We start from the raw sequence: 19,511 nt of genomic DNA on the forward strand, positions 1-19,511 counted from the left end.
TAAAATTTTGCTAAATTTTGTGTCGCGCCGTTCTCAGCTCCCATAAATCCGATTTCGATTCTTCTAAATGCAGATGAAAGCTAGTGTGCTGAACCTGGGCGAGTTGCCGCGCAAATTTCGAATTATCCATCTGTTTTCGGATGCGGCCAGACTTTTCCAGAAAATACACAGTTTTCAAATGAAAATATGGTCAAAATTTTTCATTTTCAAACCCTTTATTTATCTCAAAATTGCATTTTTCGAGCCCTACAACCTCCCAAATTTTCATCCAGATTCATAATATGGTTCTGGAGTTAGAGCCGTTTGATTGACCTACCATAAGAAACAAAATCCCTAAAAAAAGGTAAAAGCCCACCTGGTGACCTTCGCCAACATTTTTCATTTCTGATTTTATTCGAAATTTCTTGCTACTTTCATAGTACAGACCATGAGTGAGCATCTGAAACAAATTCGACATCGATCGGCAATCCGGATCAATTTTTAGAACGATTTACTTTTTGCCTTTCTTACTAAAGAAAGGTATAGGTTTTACTTTAAGCCAGGACGTCATTTCCAGCTTCGTAAATATGTCGATTCAGCATGAATTGTAATCCGAAAAATCGCTAAAAAATCACACTGCATCGATTTTCGACGCTCTATCGATTCACCTTGACAGAACTCGTCTATCTCGAACCCTCGAATTTTGAGAAAATAAATTCCGTGGAGGTCGAGTGATGTTCGTATGTGGTAAAATTTTGCTAAATTTTGTGTCGCGCCGTTCTCAGCTCCCATAAATCCGATTTCGATTCTTCTAAATGCAGATGAAAGCTAGTGTGCTGAACCTGGGCGAGTTGCCGCGCAAATTTCGAATTATCCATCTGTTTTCGGATGCGGCCAGACTTTTCCAGAAAATACACAGTTTTCAAATGAAAATATGGTCAAAATTTTTCATTTTCAAACCCTTTATTTATCTCAAAATTGCATTTTTCGAGCCCTACAACCTCCCAAATTTTCATCCAGATTCATAATATGGTTCTGGAGTTAGAGCCGTTTGATTGACCTACCATAAGAAACAAAATCCCTAAAAAAAGGTAAAAGCCCACCTGGTGACCTTCGCCAACATTTTTCATTTCTGATTTTATTCGAAATTTCTTGCTACTTTCATAGTACAGACCATGAGTGAGCATCTGAAACAAATTCGACATCGATCGGCAATCCGGATCAATTTTTAGAACGATTTACTTTTGCCTTTCTTACTAAAGAAAGGTATAGGTTTTACTTTAAGCCAGGACGTCATTTCCAGCTTCGTAAATATGTCGATTCAGCATGAATTGTAATCCGAAAAATCGCTAAAAAATCACACTGCATCGATTTTCGACGCTCTATCGATTCACCTTGACAGAACTCGTCTATCTCGAACCCTCGAATTTTGAGAAAATAAATTCCGTGGAGGTCGAGTGATGTTCGTATGTGGTAAAATTTTGCTAAATTTTGTGTCGCGCCGTTCTCAGCTCCCATAAATCCGATTTCGATTCTTCTAAATGCAGATGAAAGCTAGTGTGCTGAACCTGGGCGAGTTGCCGCGCAAATTTCGAATTATCCATCTGTTTTCGGATGCGGCCAGACTTTTCCAGAAAATACACAGTTTTCAAATGAAAATATGGTCAAAATTTTTCATTTTCAAACCCTTTATTTATCTCAAAAATTGCATTTTTCGAGCCCTACAACCTCCCAAATTTTCATCCAGATTCATAATATGGTTCTGGAGTTAGAGCCGTTTGATTGACCTACCATAAGAAACAAAATCCCTAAAAAAAGGTAAAAGCCCACCTGGTGACCTTCGCCAACATTTTTCATTTCTGATTTTATTCGAAATTTCTTGCTACTTTCATAGTACAGACCATGAGTGAGCATCTGAAACAAATTCGACATCGATCGGCAATCCGGATCAATTTTTAGAACGATTTACTTTTTGCCTTTCTTACTAAAGAAAGGTATAGGTTTTACTTTAAGCCAGGACGTCATTTCCAGCTTCGTAAATATGTCGATTCAGCATGAATTGTAATCCGAAAAATCGCTAAAAAATCACACTGCATCGATTTTCGACGCTCTATCGATTCACCTTGACAGAACTCGTCTATCTCGAACCCTCGAATTTTGAGAAAATAAATTCCGTGGAGGTCGAGTGATGTTCGTATGTGGTAAAATTTTGCTAAATTTTGTGTCGCGCCGTTCTCAGCTCCCATAAATCCGATTTCGATTCTTCTAAATGCAGATGAAAGCTAGTGTGCTGAACCTGGGCGAGTTGCCGCGCAAATTTCGAATTATCCATCTGTTTTCGGATGCGGCCAGACTTTTCCAGAAAATACACAGTTTTCAAATGAAAATATGGTCAAAATTTTTCATTTTCAAACCCTTTATTTATCTCAAAATTGCATTTTTCGAGCCCTACAACCTCCCAAATTTTCATCCAGATTCATAATATGGTTCTGGAGTTAGAGCCGTTTGATTGACCTACCATAAGAAACAAAATCCCTAAAAAAAGGTAAAAGCCCACCTGGTGACCTTCGCCAACATTTTTCATTTCTGATTTTATTCGAAATTTCTTGCTACTTTCATAGTACAGACCATGAGTGAGCATCTGAAACAAATTCGACATCGATCGGCAATCCGGATCAATTTTTAGAACGATTTACTTTTTGCCTTTCTTACTAAAGAAAGGTATAGGTTTTACTTTAAGCCAGGACGTCATTTCCAGCTTCGTAAATATGTCGATTCAGCATGAATTGTAATCCGAAAAATCGCTAAAAAATCACACTGCATCGATTTTCGACGCTCTATCGATTCACCTTGACAGAACTCGTCTATCTCGAACCCTCGAATTTTGAGAAAATAAATTCCGTGGAGGTCGAGTGATGTTCGTATGTGGTAAAATTTTGCTAAATTTTGTGTCGCGCCGTTCTCAGCTCCCATAAATCCGATTTCGATTCTTCTAAATGCAGATGAAAGCTAGTGTGCTGAACCTGGGCGAGTTGCCGCGCAAATTTCGAATTATCCATCTGTTTTCGGATGCGGCCAGACTTTTCCAGAAAATACACAGTTTTCAAATGAAAATATGGTCAAAATTTTTCATTTTCAAACCCTTTATTTATCTCAAAATTGCATTTTTCGAGCCCTACAACCTCCCAAATTTTCATCCAGATTCATAATATGGTTCTGGAGTTAGAGCCGTTTGATTGACCTACCATAAGAAACAAAATCCCTAAAAAAAGGTAAAAGCCCACCTGGTGACCTTCGCCAACATTTTTCATTTCTGATTTTATTCGAAATTTCTTGCTACTTTCATAGTACAGACCATGAGTGAGCATCTGAAACAAATTCGACATCGATCGGCAATCCGGATCAATTTTTAGAACGATTTACTTTTTGCCTTTCTTACTAAAGAAAGGTATAGGTTTTACTTTAAGCCAGGACGTCATTTCCAGCTTCGTAAATATGTCGATTCAGCATGAATTGTAATCCGAAAAATCGCTAAAAAATCACACTGCATCGATTTTCGACGCTCTATCGATTCACCTTGACAGAACTCGTCTATCTCGAACCCTCGAATTTTGAGAAAATAAATTCCGTGGAGGTCGAGTGATGTTCGTATGTGGTAAAATTTTGCTAAATTTTGTGTCGCGCCGTTCTCAGCTCCCATAAATCCGATTTCGATTCTTCTAAATGCAGATGAAAGCTAGTGTGCTGAACCTGGGCGAGTTGCCGCGCAAATTTCGAATTATCCATCTGTTTTCGGATGCGGCCAGACTTTTCCAGAAAATACACAGTTTTCAAATGAAAATATGGTCAAAATTTTTCATTTTCAAACCCTTTATTTATCTCAAAATTGCATTTTTCGAGCCCTACAACCTCCCAAATTTTCATCCAGATTCATAATATGGTTCTGGAGTTAGAGCCGTTTGATTGACCTACCATAAGAAACAAAATCCCTAAAAAAAGGTAAAAGCCCACCTGGTGACCTTCGCCAACATTTTTCATTTCTGATTTTATTCGAAATTTCTTGCTACTTTCATAGTACAGACCATGAGTGAGCATCTGAAACAAATTCGACATCGATCGGCAATCCGGATCAATTTTTAGAACGATTTACTTTTTGCCTTTCTTACTAAAGAAAGGTATAGGTTTTACTTTAAGCCAGGACGTCATTTCCAGCTTCGTAAATATGTCGATTCAGCATGAATTGTAATCCGAAAAATCGCTAAAAAATCACACTGCATCGATTTTCGACGCTCTATCGATTCACCTTGACAGAACTCGTCTATCTCGAACCCTCGAATTTTGAGAAAATAAATTCCGTGGAGGTCGAGTGATGTTCGTATGTGGTAAAATTTTGCTAAATTTTGTGTCGCGCCGTTCTCAGCTCCCATAAATCCGATTTCGATTCTTCTAAATGCAGATGAAAGCTAGTGTGCTGAACCTGGGCGAGTTGCCGCGCAAATTTCGAATTATCCATCTGTTTTCGGATGCGGCCAGACTTTTCCAGAAAATACACAGTTTTCAAATGAAAATATGGTCAAAATTTTTCATTTTCAAACCCTTTATTTATCTCAAAATTGCATTTTTCGAGCCCTACAACCTCCCAAATTTTCATCCAGATTCATAATATGGTTCTGGAGTTAGAGCCGTTTGATTGACCTACCATAAGAAACAAAATCCCTAAAAAAAGGTAAAAGCCCACCTGGTGACCTTCGCCAACATTTTTCATTTCTGATTTTATTCGAAATTTCTTGCTACTTTCATAGTACAGACCATGAGTGAGCATCTGAAACAAATTCGACATCGATCGGCAATCCGGATCAATTTTTAGAACGATTTACTTTTTGCCTTTCTTACTAAAGAAAGGTATAGGTTTTACTTTAAGCCAGGACGTCATTTCCAGCTTCGTAAATATGTCGATTCAGCATGAATTGTAATCCGAAAAATCGCTAAAAAATCACACTGCATCGATTTTCGACGCTCTATCGATTCACCTTGACAGAACTCGTCTATCTCGAACCCTCGAATTTTGAGAAAATAAATTCCGTGGAGGTCGAGTGATGTTCGTATGTGGTAAAATTTTGCTAAATTTTGTGTCGCGCCGTTCTCAGCTCCCATAAATCCGATTTCGATTCTTCTAAATGCAGATGAAAGCTAGTGTGCTGAACCTGGGCGAGTTGCCGCGCAAATTTCGAATTATCCATCTGTTTTCGGATGCGGCCAGACTTTTCCAGAAAATACACAGTTTTCAAATGAAAATATGGTCAAAATTTTTCATTTTCAAACCCTTTATTTATCTCAAAAATTGCATTTTTCGAGCCCTACAACCTCCCAAATTTTCATCCAGATTCATAATATGGTTCTGGAGTTAGAGCCGTTTGATTGACCTACCATAAGAAACAAAATCCCTAAAAAAAGGTAAAAGCCCACCTGGTGACCTTCGCCAACATTTTTCATTTCTGATTTTATTCGAAATTTCTTGCTACTTTCATAGTACAGACCATGAGTGAGCATCTGAAACAAATTCGACATCGATCGGCAATCCGGATCAATTTTTAGAACGATTTACTTTTTGCCTTTCTTACTAAAGAAAGGTATAGGTTTTACTTTAAGCCAGGACGTCATTTCCAGCTTCGTAAATATGTCGATTCAGCATGAATTGTAATCCGAAAAATCGCTAAAAAATCACACTGCATCGATTTTCGACGCTCTATCGATTCACCTTGACAGAACTCGTCTATCTCGAACCCTCGAATTTTGAGAAAATAAATTCCGTGGAGGTCGAGTGATGTTCGTATGTGGTAAAATTTTGCTAAATTTTGTGTCGCGCCGTTCTCAGCTCCCATAAATCCGATTTCGATTCTTCTAAATGCAGATGAAAGCTAGTGTGCTGAACCTGGGCGAGTTGCCGCGCAAATTTCGAATTATCCATCTGTTTTCGGATGCGGCCAGACTTTTCCAGAAAATACACAGTTTTCAAATGAAAATATGGTCAAAATTTTTCATTTTCAAACCCTTTATTTATCTCAAAATTGCATTTTTCGAGCCCTACAACCTCCCAAATTTTCATCCAGATTCATAATATGGTTCTGGAGTTAGAGCCGTTTGATTGACCTACCATAAGAAACAAAATCCCTAAAAAAAGGTAAAAGCCCACCTGGTGACCTTCGCCAACATTTTTCATTTCTGATTTTATTCGAAATTTCTTGCTACTTTCATAGTACAGACCATGAGTGAGCATCTGAAACAAATTCGACATCGATCGGCAATCCGGATCAATTTTTAGAACGATTTACTTTTTGCCTTTCTTACTAAAGAAAGGTATAGGTTTACTTTAAGCCAGGACGTCATTTCCAGCTTCGTAAATATGTCGATTCAGCATGAATTGTAATCCGAAAAATCGCTAAAAAATCACACTGCATCGATTTTCGACGCTCTATCGATTCACCTTGACAGAACTCGTCTATCTCGAACCCTCGAATTTTGAGAAAATAAATTCCGTGGAGGTCGAGTGATGTTCGTATGTGGTAAAATTTTGCTAAATTTTGTGTCGCGCCGTTCTCAGCTCCCATAAATCCGATTTCGATTCTTCTAAATGCAGATGAAAGCTAGTGTGCTGAACCTGGGCGAGTTGCCGCGCAAATTTCGAATTATCCATCTGTTTTCGGATGCGGCCAGACTTTTCCAGAAAATACACAGTTTTCAAATGAAAATATGGTCAAAATTTTTCATTTTCAAACCCTTTATTTATCTCAAAATTGCATTTTTCGAGCCCTACAACCTCCCAAATTTTCATCCAGATTCATAATATGGTTCTGGAGTTAGAGCCGTTTGATTGACCTACCATAAGAAACAAAATCCTAAAAAGGTAAAAGCCCACCTGGTGACCTTCGCCAACATTTTTCATTTCTGATTTTATTCGAAATTTCTTGCTACTTTCATAGTACAGACCATGAGTGAGCATCTGAAACAAATTCGACATCGATCGGCAATCCGGATCAATTTTTAGAACGATTTACTTTTTGCCTTTCTTACTAAAGAAAGGTATAGGTTTTACTTTAAGCCAGGACGTCATTTCCAGCTTCGTAAATATGTCGATTCAGCATGAATTGTAATCCGAAAAATCGCTAAAAAATCACACTGCATCGATTTTCGACGCTCTATCGATTCACCTTGACAGAACTCGTCTATCTCGAACCCTCGAATTTTGAGAAAATAAATTCCGTGGAGGTCGAGTGATGTTCGTATGTGGTAAAATTTTGCTAAATTTTGTGTCGCGCCGTTCTCAGCTCCCATAAATCCGATTTCGATTCTTCTAAATGCAGATGAAAGCTAGTGTGCTGAACCTGGGCGAGTTGCCGCGCAAATTTCGAATTATCCATCTGTTTTCGGATGCGGCCAGACTTTTCCAGAAAATACACAGTTTTCAAATGAAAATATGGTCAAAATTTTTCATTTTCAAACCCTTTATTTATCTCAAAATTGCATTTTTCGAGCCCTACAACCTCCCAAATTTTCATCCAGATTCATAATATGGTTCTGGAGTTAGAGCCGTTTGATTGACCTACCATAAGAAACAAAATCCCTAAAAAAAGGTAAAAGCCCACCTGGTGACCTTCGCCAACATTTTTCATTTCTGATTTTATTCGAAATTTCTTGCTACTTTCATAGTACAGACCATGAGTGAGCATCTGAAACAAATTCGACATCGATCGGCAATCCGCATCAATTTTTAGAACGATTTACTTTTTGCCTTTCTTACTAAAGAAAGGTATAGGTTTTACTTTAAGCCAGGACGTCATTTCCAGCTTCGTAAATATGTCGATTCAGCATGAATTGTAATCCGAAAAATCGCTAAAAAATCACACTGCATCGATTTTCGACGCTCTATCGATTCACCTTGACAGAACTCGTCTATCTCGAACCCTCGAATTTTGAGAAAATAAATTCCGTGGAGGTCGAGTGATGTTCGTATGTGGTAAAATTTTGCTAAATTTTGTGTCGCGCCGTTCTCAGCTCCCATAAATCCGATTTCGATTCTTCTAAATGCAGATGAAAGCTAGTGTGCTGAACCTGGGCGAGTTGCCGCGCAAATTTCGAATTATCCATCTGTTTTCGGATGCGGCCAGACTTTTCCAGAAAATACACAGTTTTCAAATGAAAATATGGTCAAAATTTTCATTTTCAAACCCTTTATTTATCTCAAAAATTGCATTTTTCGAGCCCTACAACCTCCCAAATTTTCATCCAGATTCATAATATGGTTCTGGAGTTAGAGCCGTTTGATTGACCTACCATAAGAAACAAAATCCTAAAAAAGGTAAAAGCCCACCTGGTGACCTTCGCCAACATTTTTCATTTCTGATTTTATTCGAAATTTCTTGCTACTTTCATAGTACAGACCATGAGTGAGCATCTGAAACAAATTCGACATCGATCGGCAATCCGGATCAATTTTTAGAACGATTTACTTTTGCCTTTCTTACTAAAGAAAGGTATAGGTTTTACTTTAAGCCAGGACGTCATTTCCAGCTTCGTAAATATGTCGATTCAGCATGAATTGTAATCCGAAAAATCGCTAAAAAATCACACTGCATCGATTTTCGACGCTCTATCGATTCACCTTGACAGAACTCGTCTATCTCGAACCCTCGAATTTTGAGAAAATAAATTCCGTGGAGGTCGAGTGATGTTCGTATGTGGTAAAATTTTGCTAAATTTTGTGTCGCGCCGTTCTCAGCTCCCATAAATCCGATTTCGATTCTTCTAAATGCAGATGAAAGCTAGTGTGCTGAACCTGGGCGAGTTGCCGCGCAAATTTCGAATTATCCATCTGTTTTCGGATGCGGCCAGACTTTTCCAGAAAATACACAGTTTTCAAATGAAAATATGGTCAAAATTTTTCATTTTCAAACCCTTTATAGCATAGCATAGCATTGGTGTCTACCCGTAGCTGCTACTTCGTTATTGACCAGGACCCCCAAACATTGCTCCGTGGACCACAGATGAAAAGTAGGAACCAATCATCACCCCTTCGCAATTTTCAAAGGTCCCTATCATGCTGATCAATACCGACGCCGGCCACGACCAGTGGTAAGACACGGGGAAGTGGATGGGAATGTTAGTCCGATACTTGAGTGATGGGACCGCCAAATCGACTGCGTCTCCGACAAAGTATCACATGAGTTTTGAGGGGTTAGTAAGATGGGTATGAGGTCAGGATTCACTGTGGTAGGTGATGCGACCATAAGCAATTTGTTTATCTGTTGAAATTTTAAAAATCTTAGGCAGCCGGCTGCGGAAAGATACACAATCATTGATTTAGAAATAGTTTTAATTCGAACGCGGCGCCAAATTGTCAATCAATCCCCCGTCGGCGTGCCTTCCGAGCAACGACGCTGTGAGAAGGGCTCCTCCTTTTACTATTTATGAAATATATAAAATTGTATTTTCTGTGGTTTCCAAATGATTTATATCAAAACTTTATAGTGAGATTTGCAATGATTTCATCGTGTTGCAGAATTTTATGACGAAATGATCCAAAAATAGTAATCTACGAGACCGACAGAATTGCGAAAAATAGTAACTGAAAGTTTTCGTTTCGAGCAATTATTAATAAAATGACACTATCACGAATGGTGCATTTTTAAGCCGAAGTCGTTATAGGTCAGGGGTGCTCAAAGTTTTTAGAGGCCGGGCCAAATTTGAAGCCCAAATGAGCTTGCGGGCCAAATTTGCAAAATAAGTAATTTAAATAAATGAAATTTCGTTATTTTAATTTAAAAGAATTGAAAATACATCTATAGTTGTTTTTTTTTAACTTCTGTTATTTTTGAACATTTTCTTTAATTAGAAGTAAGGCAGTTTCAAATATTTTTCAAAGTTTATTTCACTTCCCTTCAAAATAGGTTCGGAAAATTCAGGGGGCAAATTTTTTTTCACAAAACTGGAAAATTTCAGTGGAAATAGAAGTCTAATCAACTCAAAACAATCTAAAATTAATTTTTCTGCATTGATAATATTATTTAGCTTGTTTGGGCTCGTTTAAAAATATTTTAAACTTTTATGAAATTACTGTGTTTGGCACCGCAAAAACTTTTTTTCTCACAAAAATAAAATTTTCGTTAAAACTTAGAAATTTTGGAAACTTATGATTATGCAATCAACTTGACAGGTATATAATGCATTTTAAAACACTTTTTTCATTTAAAATTTAAGCTGAATGCACTTGTGATTTTAATCAAATTTTTATGTTTTGTTTTTATGTTTTGAAAAGGGTGACATATAATCTTAACAAATAATATAACAGCGTAATTTTATCTTTAAATTAAGTGGGATCGTTGAGAACCAAAATTTCTATGAATAAATGCTAGAAACTGTTTTAGGAACCAGTAAAAATAAATTTAAATCATTATAAAAAAAATGGAAGATTCAACAAAAAAACATTTTAACGAAAAAACATTATACATCGAAAATTCACTGACATTCAAATTACTTTTGAATAAATAACCCGAACATGCTCAAATGATACCAAACGCAGAGGAATGCATTTTTAATTGATTTCAGTTGATTGCACTTATATTTCTTTTGATTTTTTGAGGTTTTTCAAAAATACATTTTTGCCCCTTATTTTTTGAGCCAATTCTTAATAATTGGGTGAGGAGAGGGTTGGTCGATAAATTGTAAAATAGTTGCAACAGCCTTATTTCTTCGATTTTAACATTTTGTCTGACTTGTTATCCAGCTGTCATGAGTTCGAACAAAGTTCGAATCCCGAGGGAAGATTTCTAAGTGTACAGTAAGTTTGAGGGTCAGTTCATGAAAGAGTCATTATGACTTTGAAATTAATATAGAATACTCTTATTTTTGCAATTATCAAAGATTTCTACGTAAGTGAAATATAAACGTTTTCCAAAAATGTATTATGAAAGTTTACTAGTTTTACTCACTTCGAAACTGAAATTGTTTCAATTATTAAGATCTTTGAAAAACATATTTTTGTCCTTATTTGGGTATCAAAATATTGAAAACTCATTATTTTTTATTACCAAAAAATAAAAAAAAGATTATCATAAAAAAGTTCAAAATAAACCTTGATTTTGGAAAAGTATAAAATCACTTGACAAAATGGGTCCGCGGGCCACAAAAAATCACCTCGCGGGCCATACTTTGGTCACCCCTGTTATAGGTAGTTATATCTTTTACGCATGAACTCGAGTTAGACATTCTCGTTTAACGACCGGTATATTATTTTTTACGCGACTTGAAAGAAGGAAAGAAGAAAAAGAAAAGGGAAAGTGGGGAAAAATATGTAAAATATAAGATACATACATACAAAACGGCTAACATCCCTCTTCCTGCCACAAACACAAACACAACATAAAACAGAACGCTCTCACCCGGGTCACGGCCTAGCATGTAGTTGTCTCTCGATCGCTGCCGCTCCACCCCACCGAGCGACGGGGTGGCACAGAATCGCCGTCCAGCACCTCCCACCCTCTCGCTGATCAGCCGCATCCTTCTCGTGCTGCTAGCAACGCAGTTGCAGTTGCTAACTGCAGTCCACTTCGGCCACCCCAATCACTGCACACCAATACGACCAGAACGGCGCGCGCCGTAAGAGGCACTCACTATCCCTCTCTTCTCAACCCGGGGAAAGCGGGGAAAGCAAGCAGTGGATCTGCTCTCTACTCTTCAGAAGCCCGCTGCTTAAACAAGACTTTCTTCTCGATCGTGGTGATGAGCGCTGTTGCAAATTTTCCTCTTCCTTGTCCCTCCCCGTTCCACACTCACATACCCTGCCCGCTAATCTCTGTTAAATCTGAATAAGGACCCAGATAATGGCGCGTAGGTGGTTTACCTGCTTCAAGGATTTTAGGGGCGTTTTTAACCTTTTTCAGCATAATCTCGGTTGCCCCACGATCATCAGCACAAAAAAACGAACGAATTTTATGTTACACACTACTAATACACTCACACCCAATCTGTCAAACCCAAACGGTCATCGTCTGACTAACACAACCACACACGCAAAACTTGTATGCAAGTTGAACAATTCGATTCCCATTACACCAACACTATTAAACAGATCCCTCTTCCGTCGACGCTTGCGAGAAAAAATGCACCACCGACCGCAGGAAAAACATCGCGAAAAGCACAAATTAACCGGGAAAACCAATGAACTCCACCACTTCCACGAAGAACCTATATGCACCGATCGACTGACACCACCATTGCAAACCAAACCCTCGAAATTCGAGCAAAAATCGCGAATTTTGACCAGCAACCGAACACGCGCGACTCTTCAACTGCAACGCACACCAATCACTCCCAATTTTTCATTTTCAAACCCTTTATTTATCTCAAAAATTGCATTTTTCGAGCCCTACAACCTCCCAAATTTTCATCCAGATTCATAATATGGTTCTGGAGTTAGAGCCGTTTGATTGACCTACCATAAGAAACAAAATCCCTAAAAAAAGGTAAAAGCCCACCTGGTGACCTTCGCCAACATTTTTCATTTCTGATTTTATTCGAAATTTCTTGCTACTTTCATAGTACAGACCATGAGTGAGCATCTGAAACAAATTCGACATCGATCGGCAATCCGGATCAATTTTTAGAACGATTTACTTTTTGCCTTTCTTACTAAAGAAAGGTATAGGTTTTACTTTAAGCCAGGACGTCATTTCCAGCTTCGTAAATATGTCGATTCAGCATGAATTGTAATCCGAAAAATCGCTAAAAAATCACACTGCATCGATTTTCGACGCTCTATCGATTCACCTTGACAGAACTCGTCTATCTCGAACCCTCGAATTTTGAGAAAATAAATTCCGTGGAGGTCGAGTGATGTTCGTATGTGGTAAAATTTTGCTAAATTTTGTGTCGCGCCGTTCTCAGCTCCCATAAATCCGATTTCGATTCTTCTAAATGCAGATGAAAGCTAGTGTGCTGAACCTGGGCGAGTTGCCGCGCAAATTTCGAATTATCCATCTGTTTTCGGATGCGGCCAGACTTTTCCAGAAAATACACAGTTTTCAAATGAAAATATGGTCAAAATTTTTCATTTTCAAACCCTTTATTTATCTCAAAATTGCATTTTTCGAGCCCTACAACCTCCCAAATTTTCATCCAGATTCATAATATGGTTCTGGAGTTAGAGCCGTTTGATTGACCTACCATAAGAAACAAAATCCCTAAAAAAAGGTAAAAGCCCACCTGGTGACCTTCGCCAACATTTTTCATTTCTGATTTTATTCGAAATTTCTTGCTACTTTCATAGTACAGACCATGAGTGAGCATCTGAAACAAATTCGACATCGATCGGCAATCCGGATCAATTTTTAGAACGATTTACTTTTTGCCTTTCTTACTAAAGAAAGGTATAGGTTTTACTTTAAGCCAGGACGTCATTTCCAGCTTCGTAAATATGTCGATTCAGCATGAATTGTAATCCGAAAAATCGCTAAAAAATCACACTGCATCGATTTTCGACGCTCTATCGATTCACCTTGACAGAACTCGTCTATCTCGAACCCTCGAATTTTGAGAAAATAAATTCCGTGGAGGTCGAGTGATGTTCGTATGTGGTAAAATTTTGCTAAATTTTGTGTCGCGCCGTTCTCAGCTCCCATAAATCCGATTTCGATTCTTCTAAATGCAGATGAAAGCTAGTGTGCTGAACCTGGGCGAGTTGCCGCGCAAATTTCGAATTATCCATCTGTTTTCGGATGCGGCCAGACTTTTCCAGAAAATACACAGTTTTCAAATGAAAATATGGTCAAAATTTTTCATTTTCAAACCCTTTATTTATCTCAAAAATTGCATTTTTCGAGCCCTACAACCTCCCAAATTTTCATCCAGATTCATAATATGGTTCTGGAGTTAGAGCCGTTTGATTGACCTACCATAAGAAACAAAATCCCTAAAAAAAGGTAAAAGCCCACCTGGTGACCTTCGCCAACATTTTTCATTTCTGATTTTATTCGAAATTTCTTGCTACTTTCATAGTACAGACCATGAGTGAGCATCTGAAACAAATTCGACATCGATCGGCAATCCGGATCAATTTTTAGAACGATTTACTTTTGCCTTTCTTACTAAAGAAAGGTATAGGTTTTACTTTAAGCCAGGACGTCATTTCCAGCTTCGTAAATATGTCGATTCAGCATGAATTGTAATCCGAAAAATCGCTAAAAAATCACACTGCATCGATTTTCGACGCTCTATCGATTCACCTTGACAGAACTCGTCTATCTCGAACCCTCGAATTTTGAGAAAATAAATTCCGTGGAGGTCGAGTGATGTTCGTATGTGGTAAAATTTTGCTAAATTTTGTGTCGCGCCGTTCTCAGCTCCCATAAATCCGATTTCGATTCTTCTAAATGCAGATGAAAGCTAGTGTGCTGAACCTGGGCGAGTTGCCGCGCAAATTTCGAATTATCCATCTGTTTTCGGATGCGGCCAGACTTTTCCAGAAAATACACAGTTTTCAAATGAAAATATGGTCAAAATTTTTCATTTTCAAACCCTTTATTTATCTCAAAATTGCATTTTTCGAGCCCTACAACCTCCCAAATTTTCATCCAGATTCATAATATGGTTCTGGAGTTAGAGCCGTTTGATTGACCTACCATAAGAAACAAAATCCCTAAAAAAAGGTAAAAGCCCACCTGGTGACCTTCGCCAACATTTTTCATTTCTGATTTTATTCGAAATTTCTTGCTACTTTCATAGTACAGACCATGAGTGAGCATCTGAAACAAATTCGACATCGATCGGCAATCCGGATCAATTTTTAGAACGATTTACTTTTTGCCTTTCTTACTAAAGAAAGGTATAGGTTTTACTTTAAGCCAGGACGTCATTTCCAGCTTCGTAAATATGTCGATTCAGCATGAATTGTAATCCGAAAAATCGCTAAAAAATCACACTGCATCGATTTTCGACGCTCTATCGATTCACCTTGACAGAACTCGTCTATCTCGAACCCTCGAATTTTGAGAAAATAAATTCCGTGGAGGTCGAGTGATGTTCGTATGTGGTAAAATTTTGCTAAATTTTGTGTCGCGCCGTTCTCAGCTCCCATAAATCCGATTTCGATTCTTCTAAATGCAGATGAAAGCTAGTGTGCTGAACCTGGGCGAGTTGCCGCGCAAATTTCGAATTATCCATCTGTTTTCGGATGCGGCCAGACTTTTCCAGAAAATACACAGTTTTCAAATGAAAATATGGTCAAAATTTTTCATTTTCAAACCCTTTATTTATCTCAAAATTGCATTTTTCGAGCCCTACAACCTCCCAAATTTTCATCCAGATTCATAATATGGTTCTGGAGTTAGAGCCGTTTGATTGACCTACCATAAGAAACAAAATCCCTAAAAAGGTAAAAGCCCACCTGGTGACCTTCGCCAACATTTTTCATTTCTGATTTTATTCGAAATTTCTTGCTACTTTCATAGTACAGACCATGAGTGAGCATCTGAAACAAATTCGACATCGATCGGCAATCCGGATCAATTTTTAGAACGATTTACTTTTTGCCTTTCTTACTAAAGAAAGGTATAGGTTTTACTTTAAGCCAGGACGTCATTTCCAGCTTCGTAAATATGTCGATTCAGCATGAATTGTAATCCGAAAAATCGCTAAAAAATCACACTGCATCGATTTTCGACGCTCTATCGATTCACCTTGACAGAACTCGTCTATCTCGAACCCTCGAATTTTGAGAAAATAAATTCCGTGGAGGTCGAGTGATGTTCGTATGTGGTAAAATTTTGCTAAATTTTGTGTCGCGCCGTTCTCAGCTCCCATAAATCCGATTTCGATTCTTCTAAATGCAGATGAAAGCTAGTGTGCTGAACCTGGGCGAGTTGCCGCGCAAATTTCGAATTATCCATCTGTTTTCGGATGCGGCCAGACTTTTCCAGAAAATACACAGTTTTCAAATGAAAATATGGTCAAAATTTTTCATTTTCAAACCCTTTATTTATCTCAAAATTGCATTTTTCGAGCCCTACAACCTCCCAAATTTTCATCCAGATTCATAATATGGTTCTGGAGTTAGAGCCGTTTGATTGACCTACCATAAGAAACAAAATCCCTAAAAAAAGGTAAAAGCCCACCTGGTGACCTTCGCCAACATTTTTCATTTCTGATTTTATTCGAAATTTCTTGCTACTTTCATAGTACAGACCATGAGTGAGCATCTGAAACAAATTCGACATCGATCGGCAATCCGGATCAATTTTTAGAACGATTTACTTTTTGCCTTTCTTACTAAAGAAAGGTATAGGTTTTACTTTAAGCCAGGACGTCATTTCCAGCTTCGTAAATATGTCGATTCAGCATGAATTGTAATCCGAAAAATCGCTAAAAAATCACACTGCATCGATTTTCGACGCTCTATCGATTCACCTTGACAGAACTCGTCTATCTCGAACCCTCGAATTTTGAGAAAATAAATTCCGTGGAGGTCGAGTGATGTTCGTATGTGGTAAAATTTTGCTAAATTTTGTGTCGCGCCGTTCTCAGCTCCCATAAATCCGATTTCGATTCTTCTAAATGCAGATGAAAGCTAGTGTGCTGAACCTGGGCGAGTTGCCGCGCAAATTTCGAATTATCCATCTGTTTTCGGATGCGGCCAGACTTTTCCAGAAAATACACAGTTTTCAAATGAAAATATGGTCAAAATTTTTCATTTTCAAACCCTTTATTTATCTCAAAATTGCATTTTTCGAGCCCTACAACCTCCCAAATTTTCATCCAGATTCATAATATGGTTCTGGAGTTAGAGCCGTTTGATTGACCTACCATAAGAAACAAAATCCCTAAAAAAAGGTAAAAGCCCACCTGGTGACCTTCGCCAACATTTTTCATTTCTGATTTTATTCGAAATTTCTTGCTACTTTCATAGTACAGACCATGAGTGAGCATCTGAAACAAATTCGACATCGATCGGCAATCCGGATCAATTTTTAGAACGATTTACTTTTTGCCTTTCTTACTAAAGAAAGGTATAGGTTTTACTTTAAGCCAGGACGTCATTTCCACCCAGTAAGAAAAACGGGGCCGATCGGGTCTGATCGTAAGAGCGACGATCAGACCTACAGGGGCCGATGCGGGTCTGATTTTGAGACACGCATCAGACCCGAATCAAGGTATTTTGCACCCGAAACGTCAACCTGTCAAGGTTGTTCGAACATCGCGGGAGGCCTACGTGCGTGGCCGATGTAAGAACGACGTAAGGGTGAAAAATCGGACGCGCATCAACCCCTTTTTTGAGCTCTTCTTCTTCTTTTTCTGTCATCTGTCATTGGGTTTGTTTTGATTAAAACAGTTATTTTCAGGTTTAAATTTATTTATTTTGCTGCAATTAGTTTAGCTCCTCCGCATCACCGACATTGGGACGAGTTCCCGGCAGAAACGGGTTCAAAGGAATGATCTACACGAGGGGAACCTGCTCCGGTTGAATTGGAGTTGAACGCATTCGTTCAGCAACCGCTCCAAGGGCACTTGCATCGCGACAGCAGTCCGTCGTTCCTGTTCATCCTGTTCCGTGGTGCGTCGTAAAGAAGGCATCTGTAGGGACGTGGCCTTCCGGCGTGACAGTTCCGGAATGTGTTGAGGGGAGGGCAAGTTCCTGGAACGTTCCATTTGCTCAGGACCTGGACACTCGTTGCTCTTGAGGCACTTGTGGGCTTTTTTCGGGCTTGTTCCAGGCGTCGTCGTTCCAACATCGCTGGCATTGTCAGAGTCATCCCGCGTACCAGTTCCGGCCGATATCGGCCTGTTCATGATCTTCCGAAGAATCATGTCACCGCCGTCACACCTCTGATGCGACGTGACCATTCTGTTGCGAGGGCGGCAGCTGTTGACGGACGGCCGATTCATTTTCTTGGCGTTCGCGTTGCTCCTGTTCCACTCGGTCCTGCTCGGGTTACACTTCGCGACTCCAAACCATCTCCCTGTCCTCTTCCTGCTGGTGACGTTGTTGCTGTTGTTGGCCCCGGCATATCCTTCGGCGGACTCGGTTCCGACTCGTCGTCTGAAAACTAGCTTCTGATTGACTCCGCTGAACGAATATCTCCGGCTCCATAAAGGGAGCCACCGCCGACGAAGAGTCCCACCGATCATCGTCGTGATCCCAGTGCTGGTCTTGCTGCTGCTGGTTGGCCAACCTTGGAGGTTTTATCGACCGCCGGCGAGCCTGTTCCGTGCAGCGTTGGGGAACTTTCAGGTTGGCGACCGTCGAGCCATTTCGTTCAGTATCGTTCCAAGGGCACTTCCAGGTTGGCGACCATCCATCGAGCCTGTTCCGTGCTGCCTCTTTCCGAGGGAACCTCAAAGTCCATTGCCGTTACACATGGCAACTCCGGATTGCATGAACCTGTTAGAAAAATAATAATAAACTATTAGAGAACTGAATCAAGAAAATGTTACGAATAAATTACCGTAATTTGAAAGCAATAGTCCAGGATCGTGGACCGGATTCGATTGATCTGGACCCGGACGCGTTCGTCGTTCCGAGCGTTGTTCCGAGGACACTTTCAGGGTTAGTTTCGTGCAGCGTTGCCTTCGTCGTCTCCTTCAAGATCATGAGCGTCCCGGGGCATTTCCGGATAGCAGTTGAGGGAAAGTTCTAGAAACGTGGACCGGTTCCGCTCGATCTATATTTGGGCGTGCTAGGGCGATTCTGAAATTGTTGGCCGACACCCGGCTATTGCTGCAGAAGCGATCGTCCTGCTCCTGAAGCTTCCTGGTCACGTTTTATCTTTCTCGCTGGTTCTCGCGACGCAACTTGAGACGTTCCTTGGCCTCGTAACCGTCACACGTGACAATTCCGGATTGCGGCTGGAGTGAGATTTTTTAGGAACGTGGACCGCATTTTGAACTAGTACTGGCCACTTTTGAGGGGGGAAAAATCCTAGGAACACGGTTCCGGAGATTCTTCCGGGATTCGTGAATCGTGTGGCTGCTCGGGACATTAACTTTTGCGGTCGTTGAAAACCTGGACACCTGCTCAAACGGCAGCTTTTGGCAAGATTCAGGGGGACTTCCGCGAGCTTGGAAGTGACCGAGGGGGATTGAAGGTCCCGTGCTTCTTAAACTGAACTGCCAGTTTGAACAGATATTAGTGAGCTCAATCGAGTACACCCGTACGGTCCGCAGACAAACTGTCGTTGTCGTGTTCGCCAAAATCCAATTCGGAAGCGTTATTTTTATCCGTCATCGCTTCCAAGGAGGCTCAATTGACTTGCTCGTTCCTCCGCAGCTTCTACCGAATTCTACAAAGGCTCCGACATCAGCCAAACGGGTTCGCTGGGCTTCTGCTCTTCCATCATCGACGACTCCAGCTTGTCCGGGATTTGTCGATTCAACTGCGACGTGGTACGGTCATCACCGCTGTTCATCTTGCCATAGGACTTCCGGTCACGGCTGCTGTAACTCCATCCATTCAACGGCACTTCTGACCCGCCGGTTGACCCTTGCCG

At 39.8% G+C, this 19,511-nt stretch overlaps 1 protein-coding gene across 12 annotated transcripts in view; it reads right to left on the minus strand.

Annotated features, from left to right (window-relative positions):
- The window catches only part of LOC6043806, a 274,342-nt gene that overhangs the window by 89,037 nt on the left and 165,794 nt on the right, over positions 1-19,511 (minus strand). Inside the window, exon 1 of one of the 12 annotated variants that reach the window (XM_038266366.1) lies at positions 11,876-12,330. The exons of the other annotated variants lie outside the window; for them this stretch is intronic. Coding sequence (XP_038122294.1) covers positions 11,876-11,918 — 43 coding nt within the window. The 5' untranslated portion in view covers positions 11,919-12,330. Of the gene's footprint in view, positions 1-11,875; positions 12,331-19,511 lie in introns of those variants that run through there. 12 annotated transcript variants of the gene reach the window in all.

The sequence above is a fragment of the Culex quinquefasciatus genome, chromosome 3 (assembly GCF_015732765.1).
Source record: "Culex quinquefasciatus strain JHB chromosome 3, VPISU_Cqui_1.0_pri_paternal, whole genome shotgun sequence".
Taxonomy (NCBI): domain Eukaryota; kingdom Metazoa; phylum Arthropoda; class Insecta; order Diptera; family Culicidae; genus Culex; species Culex quinquefasciatus.